Source organism: Malaya genurostris, chromosome 2, assembly GCF_030247185.1.
Source record: "Malaya genurostris strain Urasoe2022 chromosome 2, Malgen_1.1, whole genome shotgun sequence".
Taxonomy (NCBI): Eukaryota; Metazoa; Arthropoda; class Insecta; order Diptera; family Culicidae; genus Malaya; species Malaya genurostris.
The window spans coordinates 51,905,770-51,928,106 of NC_080571.1; the positions used below are offsets into that span (position 1 = coordinate 51,905,770).

Consider the following 22,337-nt stretch of genomic DNA (forward strand, 5'->3'; position numbering starts at 1 on the left):
TGGTGAAGAGACATGGAAGGGGGGAACGAAAAGTTAGTGACAAAAAAAGATCTTGTTAGTTACAATGAAGATGGTGGACAGGGACGGTGATCGAGAGAATCGAGCGGATGTTAGTGTCGAACCTGTAGGTGGAGATTATACTTTCTGAGCGAGGTATAACAGATTACACTTGGATATTAATGTGTTTGAGGTACTGGTATATAAGAAGCATATAAGAGATATCCCGACTAGCCAACACATCTCGGACCGGAACTTCAGGTGGTCTACCTCGGGCCCTTAGGGAGTCCTTTAATAAAGACCTGGCGTCACGATACTCCGTACACGTCCATACGACATGCTCGATGTCCTGATAACCGTCACCACAAGCGCAGAGACCGCTCTCCACGATTCCAATACGCCGGAGATGCGCGTTGAAGGTGTAATGGTTTGACATGAGCCGAGACATCACACGAATGAAGTCACGACTCACGTTCATCCCCCTGAACCAAGGTTTCGTCGATACCCTAGGGATAATGGAATGCAGCCATCGTCCCAGTTCGCCATTGCTCCATGAAGTTTGTCAACTTTCGAGAGTTTTCTGACGAGAGATACTGAAAAATTCATTGAAGCAGATTGGTCTTTCATAAATATCACCTTCTAATGCGCCCACCTTAGCCAATGAGTCTGCCTTTTCATTGCCCGGAATGGAACAATGCGAAGGGACCCAGACTAACGATATTGAATAAGACCGTTCAGATAAAGTTCTCAAATGTTCCCGTATTTTCCCCAGGAAATATGGGGGATACTTTCCTGGCTTCACTGCGCGGAGAGCTTCTATTGAACTTAGACTGTCCGTGACAATGAAGTAATGGTCTTTGGGCAAGGTTTCAATGATCTCGAGGGTGTACTGAATAGCAGCTAATTCTGCGACGTAGACTGAAGCCGGATCACTGAGTTTGTACGAAGCGGTGATGTTCTGATTGAAGATTCCGAAGCCTGTGGACCTGTTGATGTTTGATCCGTCAGTGTAAAACATCTTTTCACAGTTGACTGTTCTAAATTTATTATAAAAAATATTTGGGGCCACTTGAGGGCGCACGTGATCCGGAATTCCACGAATTTCTTCTCTCATGGATGTGTCGAAAAACACAGTAGAATTAGTAGTATCCAAGAAATGAGCACGGTTGGAAACAAACGAAGAAGGATTAATATTCTGAGCCATGTAATCAAAATACAAGGACATAAAACGGGTCTGAGAATTGAGTTCGACAAGCCTTTCGAAGTTTTCAATCACCATCGGATTCAAGATATCGCATCGGATTAGCAATCGATATGAGAGATCCCAGAATCGGTTTTTCAACGGTAAGACGCCCGCGAGCACTTCGAGACTCATCGTATGAGTCGACTGCATGCAACCTAAGGCAATACGCAAACAACGATACTGAATTCTTTCCAGTTTAATGAAATGGGTGTTCGCGGCGGATCGGAAGCAGAAGCATCCATATTCCATTACGGACAATATCGTTGTTTGGTACAGCCTGATCAGGTCTCCTGGGTTTGCACCCCACCAAGTTCCGGTTACTGTGCGAAGAAAATTGATTCTCTGCTGGCATTTTTGTTTCAGATATCTAATGTGACATCCCCAGGTGCCTTTGGAGTCGAACCAGACCCCGAGATATTTAAATGTGAAGGCCTGAGCTATGGTTTCACCCCCTAGTTGAAGCTGTAATTGTGCTGGTTCTCGCTTTCTTGAAAATACGACCAGCTCAGTTTTCTCCGTAGAGAACTCGATACCCATTTGAAGAGCCCATGTCGACAAGTTGTCGAGGGTATCTTGCAATGGTCCTTGGAGATCGGCAGCTTTGGGTCCTATAATGGACACAACGCTGTCGTCGGCAAGTTGTCTTAGCGTGCAAGATGTGTTGATACATTCATCAATGTTGTTTACGTAAAAGTTGTATAAAAGGGGGCTTAAGCATGAGCCCTGAGGAAGACCCATGTAACTGAATCGTATTGTCGACAAATCACCATGTGCAAAATACATGTGTTTCTCGGACAATAGATTATGTAAAAAGGTGTTCAAAACCGGCGAAAGACCATGCTGGTGCAGCTTCTTAGATAGGATATTTATAGAAACTGAATCAAAAGCCCCCTTGATATCTAGAAATACTGATGCCATTTGTTCTTTACGAGCAAATGCCATTTGAATTTCGGTTGAGAGCAACGCAAGACAATCGTTCGTTCCTTTACCCCTGCGGAAGCCGAATTGTGTATCTGAAAGTAAACCATTAGTCTCGACCCAATTGTCTAGACGGAAGAGAATCATTTTTTCGAACAACTTCCGGATACAGGAAAGCATAGCAATCGGCCGATACGAATTGTGATCGGAGGCTGGTTTCCCAGGTTTTTGAATGGCGATAACTCTCACTTGTCTCCAGTCGTGTGGAACAATATTACCCTCGAGGAACTTGTTAAACAAATTCAGCAAGCGCCTTTTGGCAGAGTCAGGAAGATTTTTCAACAAGTTGAATTTAATTCTGTCTAACCCCGGGGCCTTATTGTTACACGACAAGAGCGCAAGTGAGAACTCTACCATCGAAAACGGTGTTTCGTTTGTATTCGAAGTCGCGGCGCGGGATATCTTCTGTTCCGGAACAGAATCAGGACATACTTTTTTAGCGAAATCGAATATCCAGCGGTTAGAATATTCCTCGCTTTCGTTCGTTGTGTTTTGGTTGCGCATTCGTCGGGCTGTGTTCCAAAGAGTGCTCATCGATGTTTCTTTTGTTAATCCGTCAACAAACCGTCGCCAGTAACCTAGTTTCTTTGCTTTAACTAAGTTCTTCATTTGCTTATCTAGCGCTGCGTAATTTCTATAATTATCAGGTGTTCCATATTTTCTGAACTTTTTGAATGCTAAAGATCTTTCCGCGTTCAGTGATGAGCACTCTTTGTCCCACCACGGGTTGGGAGGACGAATGTTAGTATTCGCGCCGGGTATACGTTTCGTCTGAGCTTGAATCGCAGTGTCGAGAATCAAGCCAGCCATAAACGTATACTCTTCCTCCGGAGGAAGTTCTTGTGTTGTTTCTAGTTTCTCAGATATCGATATTGCGTAGAATTTCCAATCAATATTTCGTGTGAGGTCATACAAAACATTGATTGTTTCCGATGGTCTTAATCCGCTGGCGATTGAAATTACGATAGGCAGATGATCGCTACCGTGGGGATCAGGGATTACCTTCCACGTGCAATCCAACCGTAGCGATGTCGAGCAGAGGGATAAGTCCAGCGCACTTGGTCTTGCTGGTGGTGCGGGAATTCGTGTCATTTCTCCCGTATTCAAGATTGTCATATTGAAGTTGTCGCAAATATCATGGATCATAGCTGATCTGTTATCATCATGAAGACAACCCCATCCCGCACCGTGAGAGTTAAAGTCTCCTAAAACTAACGTCGGTGCGGGAAGAAGTTGCATGATACTGCTGAGCCAGTGGTACCCAACTGAGGCTCTAGGGAGAATATAGATGGAAGCAATACAAAGGTCCTTGCCTTTAATTGTGACATGACATGCGACAACTTCAATACCTGATATCGAGGGGAGGTTAATTCGAAAGAAGGAATAGCACTTTTTGATCCCCAAAAGTACTCCTCCGTAGGGATTATCTCGATCCAGGCGAATAATGTTAAAATCGTGGAAGTTTAGTGATACATCAAAAGTTAACCAAGTTTCGCACAATGCAAATGCGTCACATTTCAGATTATTTACTAAGTATTTAAAAGGATCTATTTTCGGGATGATACTTCTACAGTTCCACTGTAAAACAGTGATCGAATCCTTGACCTCGTTCGAAAAATTAGCCATCGAAGGAAACGATTGCAGAAAAGGAGGGGCCATTTTGCAGTCAGCTGCATCAAAAACATTTTAACTTTTGGCAGGAAAGTCATCAAAATACCTTTTAGGGGGTCAGAAATGTTGAAGACGGAAAATATAAAGTCCACAATGTCACTGAATTTTACAAGTCCAGCACTTGATGTGTTTTCTGGTTCCTTGGGGACTTTCGGGGTTTTGGGTGTCCCCGGAAGTGTTGGATATTCTTTCTCCGATTTCAAGTCTCCGGAACTAGGAGCTTTTGGCTTCTTCTTTTCGTTTTTTTTACCAACACTTCCTTCTGCTGTTACTTTTGGAGGGCCTTCAAGAGATATCTTCGAACCCTTTCTAGGGAGTTTAGGAGATGATATATTTTTCCTCTTCCTAAAACTACGAGGGACAGTTGAAGATGTACCTTCTTGAGGATCGTCAGAGTCGCAATCGTCCGCAGACAAACAGGTGTAGGGGTTCTGTTCAGGTGGTGTGGCGATTTTCAGCATTTCTGCGAACGAGCGGTTTGATCGTTGCTTGAGAGATCGTTTCAAATGATCTCCACGCAATTTATACGCAGAACATGCTGTGAGGTCATGCGGGGCCGCCCCACAGTAAAGACACTTTTCAATGTCTCTGTCGCAAACGCCATCCGTATGACTCTCTCCACACTTCGAGCAGCGGGGCCGATTTCCACAATGGGAAGCTGTGTGTCCTAGTTGTTGACAACTAGTGCAATTCATTACCCGTGGTACGAAAAGTCGTACAGGTAGACGAACCCTGGCCAGGAGAACGAATTTCGGCAAAGCCGAGCCGGAGAAGGTCACCCGATACGAGTCCGAGTGGGGATAAGACTTTGTCCCATCCGCGGCGATCGATACTGAATGCAAACGTTTGCAGTCCAGTATCTTGACATTCTTAAGCAAGGGATCTTTAAAACATCCGACCCCATGTTTGAGAATGTCCTCGCATGTCAGACTTGGATCCGTGATCACTCCGTCTATCTCGACTTCGCGAGCTGGTATGTAAACGCGGTAGTCCCGCGTAAAGTGGTCGTTTCGAGCGATCTCATTAGCATGTTTCAGACTGGTCAACGAGACCCTGAGCTTATCGGGACGAATTTTTGAAATAGATTTCAATGTTGCATATTTCGACTCCAAGTCTTTAGATATTTTCAAAATATTAAGCGGTTTATTCTTCTCTTTGGTCCGAAAATAAACCACATAAAGGCCGGCCGAGGGTGAAGGCTCTTCGGGATACTGTTTAACCCGGTGAGTCTTACTATTTGGAGCAGATTTAGAATCTGTTTCCATTTTATCTTCGGGGGGCAGGGTAGAATTTAATGGACTTGCCATAGCGCGGTTGAGGTTCCGCGCAAATTATAGGGGGAGTCAAAATATAAGACGATAAAGGGACACGGAGGAAAAAAAAATAATACTTAGCTAATGATCCGTAGCAACTCGGCCGCTGAGGCCAAGCGTTAGTTACAACGGCCCCTGAGAATTAATATGCACACAGCACCGGTTCACGGCACCACACTGAACGTCGGTTCACTGATCTTATTGTTTTAACACAATAGCACCCGGCACTGTCTAACGGTATTTATTGTTTATACTGTATTGATCTACTGCACAAGCTCACGAACAAAAGATCTGATATTAAATGACCTTGAAACGGATTAGAATGGATTAACGCACAGCTGCTCTAATGCAAACTACCATCCGATCGATACGACGGTCACGAAAAAAAAAGGACTCTAAAATTGTTACTCTAAATTTATAACTTTTCACGCGGACTCTTCTAGAAACTATATTATGGAAATAAGACTAGATCTCTATAGAAGAATTAGACATTTTAAAGAAATATATATACTTTGGTAAGTAGTAAATTCGATACATTAATGGTTGACCTATTTAACTATAGATTTCGTAACATACATGATATTTTATACACACGTTACTAAGAGATGTTGCTATCTCAGAGTTTTTAATGTAACGATTCCATTCCTCCCACATTCGGTTTGCGAGGATTCCGCTCGGGAACGGCTTAATATGATCCCAACGAATACTGGAGGATGCACTGCCAAAATTGGCTGGGGACGAACTTATATCGTTCGATAGGTTCCAACTGCTTTCGGTACAGTCATTTGAAATTGGTTTAGGTTGAAGACGTCTCAAGACCAGTGGTGGTAAAGCATCGATTCCGAACACACAAAACGTGTTCGTTCCGAACCAAAAAGCGAACCACCATCGCGAGTATGAATTTGCCGATACCATCGTTCGAGCGAGCATCGCCGAACCAAGAAGCGATGCTGATGGTGAAAGAACCGATGCTTCAGTTTGTGAGCCTATCGTTACTAGTATGTTCATGAACATCCGATTCGAGTACTATAGGCTGTTGCTTCGGATGAACCGAACTTTGTCAGCTGCGGCTGGACGTTTCAGTTTTTGGGTAGCTTAGCAGAGTATGGTAATTTTGTACATTTCCAGTGAGCGTAGGGTGGCTCAATATGATAAATTGAAAATGTTTTAACATTTGCAAATTCGATATTGAATAAATTGGTGAGTCAATAGCAATTAAAATTGAGTAATTTTGGGCATTTACAACGAGCGTAGGGTGCCTGTATATGGAAAATAGAAATTTTTTTGACTAATCTCATTTCGATGCTCTATTGATTAGTGAATAAATAGCAGTTCGAATTGGATAATTTTTTACATTTTCAGCGAGCGGGGGTGGCGCAATATAAAAATTTGTAAATTTTTTGATTTCTGCTAATTTGATGTTTTATTAAATATTGATTCAAAAGCAATTAAAATTTAACAATTTTGGACATTTTCTCTGACCGTAGGGTGGTTCTATTTGAAAAATCGACAAGAATTGTATGTTAGACTAATTCGATGGTCTGTTGATTCTGGAAATAATTTTTTACATTTTTATCGAGCGTAGGGTGGTGCAATATGAAAATTTGCATATATTTAGACTTTTGCTGATTTCATGTTCCATTTAATAGTGAATCAAGAGCAATGTAAATTTGATAATTTTGGACATTTTCGACAAGCGTAGGGTGGTGTTATTTGGAAAATTTTGAAATTTTTGACTAATGTCGATTCAATGTCCTATTAATTGATGAATCAATAGCAGTTCCAATAGGATTTCCAATTTACAGCGAGCGTAGTGTGGTTCTATTTGAAAAATGTTAGTATTTGAATTTGCAGATCCGATGCTTTATTGATGAACGAATTAAATTCGAATAGAATAATTTTATACATATCTTGTGGGCGTGGAATGGCTTAATATAAAAATTTGGGAATACTTTACCTTTTGCTAATTCAATGTTTAATAGATAGCAATTGGAATATTAGAATTTTAAGCATTTTATTCGGTGATAAGGCAGCTTTATATGAGAAATTGTGAACTAGTTTTACAAATCGGATGCTGTATTGATTAATATATAAATAGTAGTGGTGGTGAACCATCGGATTTAAACATGCAAATCGTCGAAGTGCCTGTGATTTTGATTGTAATTTTTAACGCACTATTACTTTGCTCATCAACTGAAATAGAATTTAGTTTTGATGCTGTAGGTAGGCATTTCATCGAACCATAAATAATGAAACTACGCATAGAATAGAGCTCAATTGACCTTCGCCGATGGTCTGCCAACTGAATGGTTTGGTACATATTGCTCCGCCGAACAGCAAGCGAACCTTACCATAAACCGAATGAACAGCTTTTGCATATCTTTGCTAGGAAAACATTTCTAAACAAATATGTATAAAGCATTGGTGCTCGGTTCCCGCTTTACCGTTGGCATGAAATTGTAAATAGTTTAAAAATTACAATTTCTATATTAAGCTATCCAGCGCTCGCTGAGAATATCCAAAATTAACAAACGTCGCTCGCTCGCTAGAAACGTCCAAAATCATCCAATTCTACCTGCTACTGATTCGCTCATCTATTGAACATTAAAATACCAAAAATCAAAATATTCTCAAATTTTTATATTAAACACCCTTACGATCGCTGAAAATGTTCTTATCATTATCATGAAAATCATCTTATTTGAACTGCTATTAATTCATCAATCAATAGAGCATCGAATTGATATTAGTCTAAAACTTTACCATTATACAGATAGAACCATCCTATGGTCCCTGACAATCTCAAAAATGAGCAATTTGTAATTGATATTAATTCACTATTAAATGAAACATTTTATTAGCAAAAGTCAAAATACTTACAAGTTTTCATATTGCGCCATCCTACACTCACCGAAAATGCCCAAAATTATTCAATTCGAACTGCTATTAATCCAACAATCAACAAACGATCGAATTGGTATTAGTCAAAAATTTTACAATTTTTCAAATAAAAAAACCCTACGGTGGCAGATAATTTCCAAAGATTTTTTACTATTTAATAAATCATCGAATTAGTAAAAAAATCCGAATTTTCAAATTTCACCTCTCTACGCTCTCTGAAAATGTCTAAAATTATCCAAGTTGAACTTCTATTGATTCAACAATCAATAGAACATCAAATTTAAATGCGCTCGTTAAAATACCTGAAATTACCTAATTTTCTTTGTTATTGACTCACCAGTTTATTAAACATCGAATTTGCAAGAGTAAGAAAAATCCCTTTTCATATTGAGCCACTCTACGATTGCTGAAATTTTCCAAATATTGAATTCTTATTGTTATAGATTCTATAACCAAAACGATAAAATTAGCAAAAGATCCAAAACATACTATTTTCCATATCGAGCCACCCTACGCACACTGATAATGTCCAAAAAAATACCATTTGAATTGCTATTGATCGATTTATCAATCGAACAAAACAATTATTTTTTGTGCTGATCACGTGTGCATTGATAATTTCAAAACCAGGATGCGAAAATTGAAATCAACAAACCATCGTATCGAAGGCAGTTTACTCGGCCCTCACCGATGGTCCGCCAACCGAACGGTTCGAATCAGATTGCTTCGCCAAACACCGAGCACAGAACACCTTCGCATTAACCGAGGGAATAGTTTTCGAACCTATCGCATGCTTACGCTCGGCGAACAGTTTTGAGTAAATTTGCAGAAGCATCGGCGTTCGGTTCGCAATTTACCACCACTGCTCAAGACTTCGTTAAAGCCCGCGATTATTTTTTCCATACGCTCAATTCTTTCGGTATTACTTATATTCTCTGGTGTTTCATGATTGCGATGCGGAATCACTTCTCATATTTTCGGGTATATTTTCTGACTCATTGTTCACATCGTTGACGATATTGGTTACACAATCGGAAGTCGAAGTCGATGACGTGCTAGAAGTGCATGACGAACTTGAAGGGCACGACGTTACATAATGCGACAACTCCTTGTCGACCTGGTTAATTGATTCGTCCGATACGGATTCATCATCTGAACTGCCTGAGCTGCCGGTCAATCGGACATATTTCCCGTTATTCGCCATATTATTGCTTTAAATTACGTACTTTGTTGTTATAAACACAAATATGTGCTTCAGGAATAATGCGAGCTACTATAGCAATATCGAATATTGAAATCAGTTGCGTCTCTCGTGCGCGATGTTTCTGGTCGGCTAATTTTAATTTAATGCGCGACCATTTTCGTCCGCGTTTTTTTTTATTATTATTTGCGCGACCTTTCTGGTCCGCGTGTAATGCGCGACCTTGCCGGTCCGCTTAGAATGCGCGACCTTGCTGGTCCGCTCAGAATGCGCGACCTTCCTGGTCCGCTTATAATGCGCAATCACAGTGATCCGCTTTTCCAATTCATTTTAAATATTACGTAATTTAGGCGACCATTTTATTTATTTGAAAAATGAAATAAAACGAGGCGCCTAATTACTGCAACGTTTGCTACACACTTTTTTTTTCCTGGGATTCCTTTTCCGGTGAAAATTACAATTACAATATACTTGCTAAGCTAAGGGTTCTGAACATTGTTGCAACGAAATTGCAACACCTGGCAAAGGATCGCCATTGTGAACATCTTAATATCCACCGAAAAGGAATCCCCAAGAGATATGCCGAAACACTTCTTACCTGTGTTAACGTCCGTATCGAAATGGTGGTAGCAGTTGAGTGCTTGGAATAATCAAGCGCAGCTGTACCCACCGTAGTAGTCATGGCTTGCTATGCATCGATTATTATAAAATTGTTTATACCCACACAGTGGTCATCTTGGATTCGGAACGAAAACAAACATCGTTTTTATGGCACCACATCAAATCCTTTCCGAAAATACTCATGCTGTAAGGGATTTCAAGGAATATAGATGATACGGAAGTCGCCATCTTGGATTTTGGAACGACCCTAAACATTGTTTTCCGGCAACTTTTCATCAATTCTTTTAGAAAATACCCATATTGTAAGGGTTTTCAAGGAATGTCAAGAAACCGGAGTCGCCATCTTGGATTTCAGAACCACCTCAAATATCGTTTTCCGACATCTACTCATCAATCCTGTTCCGAAATTACTCATATTGTTAGGAGTTTTGAGCAATATCAATAAACCGGAAGCCGCCATCTTGGATTTTGAAACGAACCCAAATTTCATTTTCTAGCACTTACTCTTGACATCCGTTTCGAAAATAGACATATGATGGGCGGTTTCCACATTCATTGCACAATACTTTATTTGCGAAGTAAATTTCAAATAACGTAAACTTTTTTTTACGAGCCTAACCCCAATAACGTAAACTTTTTTTACAATCCACATCTTTTTACAAACCCTCGTTTAGTTTAGTTTCGGTGTATTTCGGAATTTAGTTCGTTTGAGTAAAGTGCAACAGAGCTTCAAATCGAAACATCGTTGACACAACGGTACCGATAAAAGGATGAAATGGAGTTAAGTTTGAGAAATAAAATGTATGATCACTTATTCTAGAACTTCCGGATCCGGAAACCGATAACCGGTATAAACGAGATGAGCTTGGTAATTTAGGGGCTTTGGCTAAATGAGCCAGTTTTGTGCTGTTGGTACACGTTACCGATTTCATCATTCCTTTACGTTTCGTCTTAGACTCGCCAGTGCAGTTCAAATTGAATTGCCTAATGCAAAAACTCGGCAGTTCAATTTGAACCTTCAAGCAAGCCGAAGCGTTTTCCGTCGGAACGTCAGATTAGACATTGCTCTTCGGCGCAATAGAAAAAAAGCCGTATGAGCCGCCGTAGTGATGTCTGATTTTTCGTATTAATCGATTATTAGGTTTTCGATTAATAAAAGAGTAGTCGATTAATGTAAACGAATACTATTATGCATTAATCGATTAATGTAATTATTCGATCAAATTATTCTAGGCGGAATCAGAGCTGCCAAATGAAAATCTGTGTTGAATAAAAAATCTTTACTACTAGTGTATCATAAGGGCATATTCAGTAGTGTTCTAGTTCTAGATGCAAAGTTTATGTCAGTTACAAAATTTAAATCTGAATTTTTATAACAAGAAAAACTGGCAGCCCCAGCAGTGTTTTACTCGTGTTTCAAGTATACCAAAAATAGAACGGCATCGTAGACCAGTTCAGAAATTTAAACTATGACTCTGGAGCTCAATTATAATTCCGGATTCTGGAACAGATTTTTTGACTAAATATGATAACATATCTCCTGAATTTATGTTCGGAATTTGAGTCCAGAATTCTGATTTTACCTTCATCATTGTGGTACATCCATTTTCAGAATTCATATTTAGAATTCAAGACATGTATGCTGAAACTATATTCCGAACTTGGATTCTGGAACTAGGTTTTGGAACTGAATTCAGTTCCTTCAATCAGGTTTGGAGTTCAAATTCAGGATTCAATTCTAGAAGTTCGATTCAGTTCAGTTTCATAGCTCTAGGACTAAATTCATGTACTGAATTCTTGATCTGGATTTCGGACCAGAATTTTGCCACTGAATTCTGAGCCTGTTCAAGATTTTGAGTCTAGTTCTAGAGTCCAATTCCAGAATTATCGCTTTTCGGAAGTGTGATAAACGGCATGTCAGTTTTATTCGTAAACGATTGCATCCGCTTTTTTCCAATATGAAATGCATCTTTGTGGATTATTTTTGTGGATCCCTGATATAAATTTTAAAATGCTCTGGACCAATGATACCAGAACAGGAAAAGATGATGAATATGCAATTTAATTTCAATTACAATCCATATGAAAGTACTAACTGAAGAACTTTGGTTGTGTATTTTTCGAATTGATTCGCTTGCAAAACAATGCTTTGCACTTTATATTTACTTTATTTAGAGATTATGGCAAACAGTAATCAACTGAAAAAAATAATCATTTCTTACATTAAGAACAAAACAAATTAATGCCGGTGATCCTGACAACACTTTTTTTCATACTGCGGTAACATGATTTTCAAAATCGTGTGTTTGCTTATGCCAGCCAATTAGGTTTTGTTACCTGCTAACCTCGAACGAATGAACACAACAGACCTGGAAATGGCAGATCAACCTTCAATGTGCAACCTAACCTGCTAACCCCGAAGTTTATTGATCAGTACCGGAGCCGGCCAGGTCCGGTTGTAGGTCCGCTTAGGGATAGGAAGGTATGTTAGTTCAAAACTTGTTGTTACTAGAGGCCGTATATACTACTGCACACTCCAAAAGCGTCACGAGAGAAGGAATTCTAGTAATTGTAGTATTCGCGCGCGACTCAGTATGTTCCGGTCTCAAGATGCTCTTGTGCACCATTAAACTCACTGACTTCCCGAGTGAACAATTCAACAATATTCGATACTGAAATCCCGGGAAGTCTTGGTTCATTGTTATTATTTGTGAAAACTGAAAGAAAATTAAAAATATTATCGCGTAACGAACAGAAACTTCCTTATTTTTTTCTAAATGGAATGACCCACCCTACAAAATAAACGATTGAGTAGGATCCAGACAAAATAGTCGAATATTCTAAAAATTATATCAAATCATTTTAAATCACCAAACAAAGGTCTAGTACAAGTATTTTTTTATTACTGTTATTAACCTTGTAATATTGCGCAATAGTTAACTTTTATCATTCAATTAAAAGAAAAAAAAACTCCTGCAATTGTCGACATGAAAGCAGGAACCCAGTGGATCTATTCTTGGCTTATTTTTTTCGCCGGATTCCACACGGCATCTAGGCTGGTTCTGTCCGGAGAAAGTTAATAGGTACTATCAATCTCCTAGTGGACTCCAGCCCCTCAATCCGAGATTACCGAAATCCAAATTTTTTTTGTGCTTAAAGTCTTTGAATTGCATGAAACGTCGAGATTTAGTGTCATCTAAAAAAAATTTTTTTTTCATGACATCGACTTTCTTCCAAATTCTCAGAGTCGATTTAAAAAAAACGCCCAGCGCCTGTCCCCCGTCTCTTCACTCTCTCGATGTCAACTAATTAGTTCTTTTTGCCGACCTAAGTCATTTCGCTTCCTTACCTCTGTTCTAACCCCGTTTGCTACAACATTTACTTTTCTCTGTTTCCCTTCTTCTCTTCCACAAAACTCATCGCCAAAGGAGAGCCGCTCCAGTCGATGACCAACATGCGGATTACCAACCGAGTCGTAGTGTTTCCCGTGGACCCACATAAAGAAAGCATGCGGTCACCATCGAAAAGTACCAACGTCACCTGGACAGCTCCTCACGATCCCATTCATCAGTCACGGAAGAACACCAGCTGTATTGCCAGAATTGTTGTGAAGCAGTGTAACAAATTAATAAATTATCCTATTTTCGAATAGTTACAAGAAATCTCCCTGGCATTGTAAAACTAATGTAGTGTGCCTCGATAAACATATCTCGATTGAAAAACTCCACTAAGTGGATTAAGAAAGGTTTGTTTTAGATTAGCATCACTCGTCTCATACAAATAGATGGGAGCGGATCATTTCACCTGAACCCATCTCACCGAATGACATTTTTCCGTAACTCGCTTCGCCGAAAAGGTAATTTCGCCGAAATGGCCACTTCGCCGAAAGGGTCATTTCGAATACATAACATAATTTATTAGAAAAATGCAAATTCTGGTTGTTCATCAAAAATATCAATTTGTTTTTATATCTTCTGGAGAATTGATGTGGTGCGGCTAGATAACCGAGGCCATAATGGCTCGGCGGCACGAAGCCGTCGAGGCGACGCCAGCTGAGTTGGCCGATCCGCCTTCGAAAGTCGTTGCCTATTACATACAAATTTGTAACCGCCTCGTTTGCCCGGTCTACTCACAACTAGGTTTCTTTGCTTCAGTTAGGTCCGAACGAGCGGTAGTGAGGTCGGATAGCATACGAATAAAAGCAATGTGGCGAAGCCGCATTTGATTTTTTTTTTTCATTTGCACTTTGTTATCGGCAATTACCGCAAACAAAGTAGTAGAGAAGTGGTAGATACACTAATCAACAAGTTTTTCCTGGAATTCCGTTCTGAGGATCATGAAAGAACCTACAAAAATTATTTCAGAAGGACGATTGTAGGCCAAAAAAAACGGGAGTAAACATAATCATTTTTTATTTGTCTTTTTTTTTCAAATCAATTCCAATCAAGATATTAAGACTAATGCAGAATTTGGTGAAATGATCCTTTCGGCGAAATGACTCTTTCGACGAAATAGTATTCGGTGAAACAGCTTTCGACGAAATGGGTTTCTGCGAAATGACCCCGATCCCAAATATTCAACGCAAATGTTGAGCACTTGGGTTGAGAAATGATACCAAGTAAGTAACGTAAGCGCTGAACCATGCTTTTGTGAACTACTCGAATCAATTGGAATTAATTGGTGTCAAAAATGAGCCGAAATTTGTGACCGAAATTTTTTAATAAAAAGATAAAAAAAATATTTTCATGAGACACACCAAAAAAATCTGAATTTTATAGGTGACTTAATCCCTCATACGATGTAATGCATGAGGACCTAATTTGTCAAATGACGGAAAATTTCATTTTTAATGACTTAATGTAAGGTTAGCTTGAATTTTACTGGTCTGGACTGTAACTTGCATTCTGTTATCAGGTGCGACTGTATGAATTTAAATGCACCTTTTACCAGCCAAGCAGTTGTGTGCTTCTGTGGCTCAGTCGATTAACAGACGTGCTTTGCGATCCAATGGTTCTCGGTTCAAGTCGCGGCGCTCGCTATCAGTAGTATTTATTTTTTTAATTCAAATGAATTTCATGTTATGGAATTTTGGATACAATATTAAATATTCTTCCACGTAAATTTACGTGAACTGCGACGATCCATTGATGTGCATCTAATAAGATGTAAAATCACAGGTGTGTAAATGTAAAATCGAAGTGTGTACACACTTAAAAAAAGCCCTGTGATTGTACATCTTATTACATGCACATAAATGCAGCGTCTCAGTCCACGCTAATTTACGTGGCAGAACATTTAATATTGTGTCTAAAACTCCATGACATGGAATTATTTCAAATAAAAAAAATAGAATACTGATAGCATCCGCCTCGATCTGAACCAAGAATCCATTGGATCGCTAGTTTGTCAGTTAATCGACTGAGCCACAGAAGCATTCATCTGTTTGGCTGGTAACAGGTGCATTTAATTTCATGAAGTCACATCTGCTAGCAGCACGCTAATTCAAGCTAATCTAACATTAAGTCACTATTAATGAAATTTTCCGTCATTTGACAAATTAGGTCTTTATGAATTACATCGTATAATAGATTAAGTCACCTGTAAAATGAAAATTTTTTTGGTGTGAAAATCCTGTGATTTTACATCTTATTAGATGCACATAAATGGATTTTTCGAACTGTGTTTGTGATGGTATAAAATTTTTAACGCACTTTACCTAATAATTCCGAAACTATGTAAAAATCGGCCATTCCATTTCTGAGAAAAGTTAGTGCACGTATTTTCATTTTTTGCACATTTTTACCCATCACCCCGGAACCGGAAGTAGTATATGGGTAAAAGAGGACGTTGAACAGTGGGAAAAAATGGACCAACGATACAGCTGACCACAAAGCACTTTTTTGGTGGAAAATGGTCAGTAAAATCGATTCCATGTATTCAGAAGGACCGCACGAAACGCTGTCATGTTCATTTTACCCCAAGTTCCCTTTTTATACTCCATGGTATTCAAGCTTAACAATATAACATAAATCCGAAGAACTTGCAGAAGAGCGAATAGAATTTTTCTGATGTAAAAAAGTCTAACAAATCGACTGCATAGAGTTTTAATGACAGCAGCAAACTCGTTGTACCGTTTTACCCCATTTATTTTCTGGTTATAATATTCAGTTGAAATATGATCTACAATCCAAAAGCAGATCCAATTCGATCTATGAATATTGGTTCATATTATGTACAAAACATCTGTGATCCAATAAAACACAACGGGAATGACAGTACTAGCCTGCTTAACCCGTTTTACCTCAATTTATATCAAAAGTCGGATAGTTTCGGAAAGCATAAAATAATTCATAAGGTTACAATAGAAAGAACAGTTTGAACATGAAATATCATGAATATTCGCATTTGAAATCTTCAAACTCAAAATTTATTAACAAGTTAAAAGTATATTTCGGAATCACTCTATCAGATGGAATTAGTGTGCTTGCTATGGTACAAATTTCAATATCAAAATTATGCTCTAATGCGAAAGCTAAAAGATATAGAGCGATTTTGTCTTCTACAAAATTGTTCGGAATGTAGCGGTCTACATTATGAAATTCATATTAATTAGAAACTCACCCACCCAGTGGCGTTATTGAGATCACAATTTGGCAATGAAAATTGATTCTATTATATCTTTACAATTTGTTGAGATATTTGATGAATATCGACATCTGAAACATTTTAATTTGAAATAATGTTGAACACATAAATTGTGACATGTATTTCTTATTTTATTTAATTTATTTTAAATTTTTATTGAACTGACAATATCCCAATGAAGCGAAAATTTCATAGTATCGCTCATCATTAGGCAACAAATCTCTTCATCTTTCATGTCAACGAATTATAATTTATTATGATAGCTCCTATAACTGAGCCTACCACCTAAGAACTAAGAATACAGTTTAAAAATAATTGGGAATAAATAAATAGACGATACATTTCAAAAACCGTTATCAGATAATGCTGATTGAATTTTCAGAAATTGATGATATTGAATATAACGAGAGTGAGTGTCTAAATTCAGTTTTTTTAACAAGTCAGGATAATCAGCTCGAGATTGTAACAGAATCGGCTACGCCAACGGCCTACGAGACATTTGGGCAAATTAAAAAGTGTAAACCAATAAATTTAGAATGCTTCTGGTGGCTAAAAAAATTGTAAGGATCCCTCCACACGAGATTACAAAGAGTAAACAGGAGAAGTTCATTCTGAATAGCTTCGACGCGTTGGATGTCGAGTTAACAATATGGAGCCTAAGCACCATTTTCACGAATATATAGTTCCTAAATTATCACACATTTAAGATATGTCGTAATCTACGTTGTATTGAGCACTAGCGCATATGCTATGCGAAGAGTATAAATCTTGCGAACAATTTTCGTGTAAGCGAAACTAGTATTCTGATAGAAACTGTAAAAATTACGGTACACAATCTCCACCTGGTAGAGTGATTAGTTTTAAATACTGCATTTGCGCACTAATTTATGTTTTGCACAGAAACTGGTTCAAATAATCAAAATTTGTACACGTAATCCAACTTATACCATGCAATATATTTTTGTTCATACTTTTTTCAATGCGGTTCTGGTGAAACAGTTGTCAACTAATTTTAATTAAAATATCACTTTCAGTCTCCACAAACACAACAAACTCTCCGAAGACAGTACGGTTCTATACTGTACTCAATTTTTAAGAGTTTTCAAGAAATGTTGATGAATTTGCGGTTGATATAAAATAAAATTTAAAACAAAAAGATACATGTCACGTTTTATGTACTTATCATTATATCTAGCAATACAAATAATCAAAACTTTAGTATATAGTTCAAGTTCACTCTCTCAAGTTCCTCAGATTTCAGATGTCGATAGTTTATTCATGTAAATACTCTAGTAGCTTACTAAAGCCTTCTAGGCAAACAGTCTTTTATTTGTCTATCCTCCAAAAATTTAATGAAAAACTGATCGATAACATCACTCTCGTAAACAATTCTGATTTTCAGTTAATGATTGTAGATACAATACGAACTGTTTAGACAATTATTCAATAGGTATTAAAACTCAAAAAAAAAACTTCTCGAAGAAACTATCTGAATGAGTCAACATAAATTTTCAACTTTGAATTGCACACTAGCGCCACCAAATGGAGAATTTTCAGATATAGTTTACACTATTTGATCTGTTTTGAGCTCCGGAACATTCTTTTCGAAAACACCAACATTCTATATCATCAGGGTTTATAGATATCACATAATAAACATTCTATCCTCAAATTGTGAATCAACTAGCGCCATTCGGTGGACTAGTTCTCAGCTAACATGGTTTTCATAATATTCCTAACAACTTTCCAACAAACAAAACCGCTCTTTTTTTCGTTTTGTGATAAGAGCATAATTATGATAATTAAAATGTGTATTCAAGCACACTAATTACATCTGATGGAGAGATTCCGAGTTAAAACATTTGCTGTTTAACAAACTTTGAATTCCCGCATTCTTCAAAATACTATAATTTACCTTTATGTCTGTGTTAAGCGAATGAATTATATCATGCATTTTTAAACGCGCCGCTGGCGGAGCAGTTTTCAACTAATTGTCTGTCAAACTACACTTTTTGTAGGTCTAAGTATCTACAACAAGTTTGCCGAAGATTGTGTGGCTCTATCTGTCGACCGAAGCCAGATAACCGTTCTCAGCCCCAAGTAGTCAAAATCCCATATGCTCTGGGTCCCGTATATCGCGGTTTTCCGGCAATAACGAATCCGGCAACAACGAATACCGGCAAAACCGAATCCGCGTTGTACGAGACCCCACTGTACAGTTATTTGCGGTCAATCTTATTGAAAACAATCCAATTAACTAACTTATGAACATGTCAGGAATACCTTCCGATTAGTCGAATTCAAATTTTCCCGAGTTTCGCAGTTAATTTTCGAAGTAAATTTTGAAAAAAGAGTGATCGTGAATTTTGTGTATCTTTTATTTATCATAAATCGATTCTACGGAAAAATTTACATAAGAAATACTAACTTTGAAAATATTTGCTTAGGTTTTTATAAAATTATTTAGAAAAGTCGGGTTTTTTATCGTTTTTCCCCACTGTGCGTTGCTGAGAAATCGAAATGAGTTCCGGGTTTGGAGCTTATCTTTACTGTTATCGGTGATTTCGGAGGCGGCAACCGGGTGTACTAGTAGTCCAAAAGTAGTTTTATATATTCACTAACTAGCCAGATCTGCTAACTAGATGAATTTATCAGTAGCAAAGCCTTGGTATTACATATTCCTATAGAGGAATTTGACCTTCTTTTTCAACAGACTTCGCAGCCGATTCAGAGTGTACAGAACCATTACATGGCTGGTGCTACGATTCTACTGACACTACGAATCCATCCAGGTCGGGGCTCGAACATACGACAACCGGTTTGTAAGACCAGTGCCCTATGCATTGAACCGCCAACCCGGGACAATCAGTAAGTTTTATAAAAATGTGTACCTCGTCTCGCCTGCAACTTTTGAAAAAATGCTCATGAAATTGAAAGTTTTCACTAATCGCGATGTAATACCGGAACCGAAAATCGGGTCTGGATCAACTTCTCACGGTTTTTTTTTTAAAGAATTTCAAGACCGAGAAAATTGAGTGCGAATTTTTCATACATTTGCACTTGTTTCTTTGTAATTCCGGAACCGGAAGTCGGATCCAAATGAAGTTAGTTTATATCGTCAATGCTGCAGATGAATGCAAAACAAATGGTTTTTTTGTCGCCTTGGCATCACTGTGCATTGATAAGTTGAAAAGACAAATGCTAACTTTTTAATCTAAATTGTATAAAATTGAATGATGTTAATTATTTGGTCTGCATCTACGTACCTTTAAACAAATTAAATATCCATTTTACGCCGATTTCCCGTTACGCAAAATACATCGATTTCTCTTAACGGTATTACGTGTTACCAGCCATGCGTTTCAATGATACTAACAACGAGAACAAAAATTGAACAAAGACCGGTACATAATGGCCTTGAATGTAAATTAGTCCGCATAGTGTTGTCCGAAAGAGCGACTCGTTAAAATCGGCGACAGCAGCAATGATACTGTGTACAATGAAGCAAACAAAAAAAAAATAAAAATACGACACTACCCACGCTTCATTGTTGTATGTAGAACATCCATTCTACGCTATCTGTCCGGCATACGCCCTCCCATCCCAGTGCGCGCGAAGCTGCAAGCGGAACAATTACTCCACAGCGGTAATCATATGTTCGTTAGTGCCGGCACATTCTCGTTAGTCGGCTGGACTCGGTCGGTACCGAGGTTGATGTTGTTCGACAGTCGTTCAGTGATACCGTGGAATGAACCGAATATGAGTTTGAATGAGTTTTCCGAATTCGGCGAGGCCAGATCCAAACTGTTGGCCATTCTGATTCTTGGATTGGGCAGCATTGTATCCGGTCTTGTGCCGTTGTACTGTACGAAGCACGGAACTAGACCGTTATTGATAACCGTGCTGCTATGCTTCGGTGCTGGCGTCCTACTGGCAACGGCACTGGTCCATATGCTGCCCGAGGTGCGACTATTCCTGCCCCGTTACGCGGAAGTGATATTCTGCGTTGGGTATTTTTTAATCTACGCCATTGATGAACTGGTTTGTTTGTGCACCGATGCTGGGCCGAAAGAAGCCAGCAGCACTTCGGAACGTGTCAGTTGCTGCTACGAGAATTCCTTGGTTATGCTATGCAAAAGGTAGATCCGGTAGATCCACGTACTGCCACTGGCAGAAAGAAAATTTGCCTACGTAACAAGTTCATTACAATTTTCAGTGATGCGAGCAATCGAAATTTGGCAGAAGTTGAAGTCCAGCCCGTTCCGGTGGATCCAGATGGAAAAAATATACCACAACAATCGGTAACCGGGACGTTCAGTCTTCTGCTGGCCCTGTGCGTCCATTCGCTACTCGAGGGACTGGCCATCGGAGTTCAGAACTCAGCTTCGAAAGTGATGCTACTGCTCGGGGCCGTCAGTGCACACAAATTCGTGGTTGCGTTCTGTCTGGGAGTCGAGATCAGCTCGCACCGGGACCAACGTCACAGCTGGAAAGTAGCACAAATTGTGATATTCTCCCTCGGGTCCGTTATCGGCATAGCAGTAGGGATGGCCCTGGACGGGTTGGATGATAATTTCAACAAATTTGTAATACCGATACTGCAGGGCGTCGCCGGTGGAACGTTGCTGTACGTGACGGTGAGCGAGGTACTGCCCCGTGAGCGGGAGAAGCGACAGCGGGAGGTGCGGAAGGCAGGTATTTTGCAGCTGCTGGCCGTGTTGGGTGGATTCGCGGTGATGTCGGCTCTCAGTCTCATTATCACCGAAACATGATGTGATTTTTTGTTGTTGTTGGACGAATACGATTTGAGAGCAGAATAAAATGTTTAGCGCCAATTTAACACTCCAAATACCAAGCCTCAAAAAAAGTTGGAACGGTAACTTTGAGCTGTCATAGCTCAGCTGTTTTTCAACGAATCTCAATAAATTTTACACCCTCGAATTTTGTGAAGTTCGTAGATTGATTCCAAAACTTTGTAGCAGACGATTGGTAAAGGAAAACCAATGAAAATTTGATTTTTCCCGTTCCAAGTTTTTTTTCACACGCCCAATATGCCCTATCTGCTTCCCAATTTTCGTTCCTTTGGCTTAAACGTCGCATAGAAAATATTGAATACTTCAACTTTACCGAGTCATAACTTTGTTGTTAGTCAACCGATCTTCAAAATTTGTTCACCATTGGAAAGGTACTACTTCCACAAATACAATGCACTGAAAAAAACTAAAAATAGGGTTGTCTACCCAAAGTTATAATGAAAACTGTAGATAGATGACCTAAGAAAAGATGAGACTTTTTACAATGATCGTAAATATCTCGAAATTCAAAGCGATGACCTATATATTTTTATACATCATTCGATTGCTAGTGATACCAGCTACAATTTTCGCTCAACTACCTTTCCTGCACAATCAAAAGAAAACATTAAACAATCGATGAATTTATAAATATATATGAATTTTTCAATCTTTTTCACATGTTTGTGTATAACTCAAAAATTAAAGCGATGACATGTACATTTTTTTGATTCAGAATATTGGAATCATTACCAGAAACAATGTATTGATGATCAAAATTATATATCCGTTCAAAGAATCTCAAGAAATTTGGTACAAATACAGAGAATTTCTATTATTGGGAAAATTTTGCCAAAAAAAAACAAATCAAAACTTTGAAATTTTATGACATATATTTTTTATTATTTTAGTTGGAAATTCATTATGAACAAAATTTACAAAAAAACTGAAACTTGGATTTCACTGAAAAACCT

At 38.7% G+C, this 22,337-nt stretch overlaps 1 protein-coding gene across 1 annotated transcript; it reads left to right on the forward strand.

The window, feature by feature from the left end:
• The first annotated feature begins 20,112 nt into the window (after nucleotides 1–20,112).
• On the forward strand, nucleotides 20,113–22,042 carry LOC131431990 (zinc transporter ZIP1-like). Its single transcript, XM_058597997.1, has 2 exons — nucleotides 20,113–20,709; nucleotides 20,787–22,042. The coding sequence occupies exons 1-2, from the start codon at nucleotides 20,225–20,227 to the stop codon at nucleotides 21,340–21,342; spliced, it is 1,041 nt and encodes a 346-aa protein (XP_058453980.1). The 5' UTR covers nucleotides 20,113–20,224; the 3' UTR covers nucleotides 21,343–22,042.
• Nucleotides 22,043–22,337: the final 295 nt, after the last annotated feature.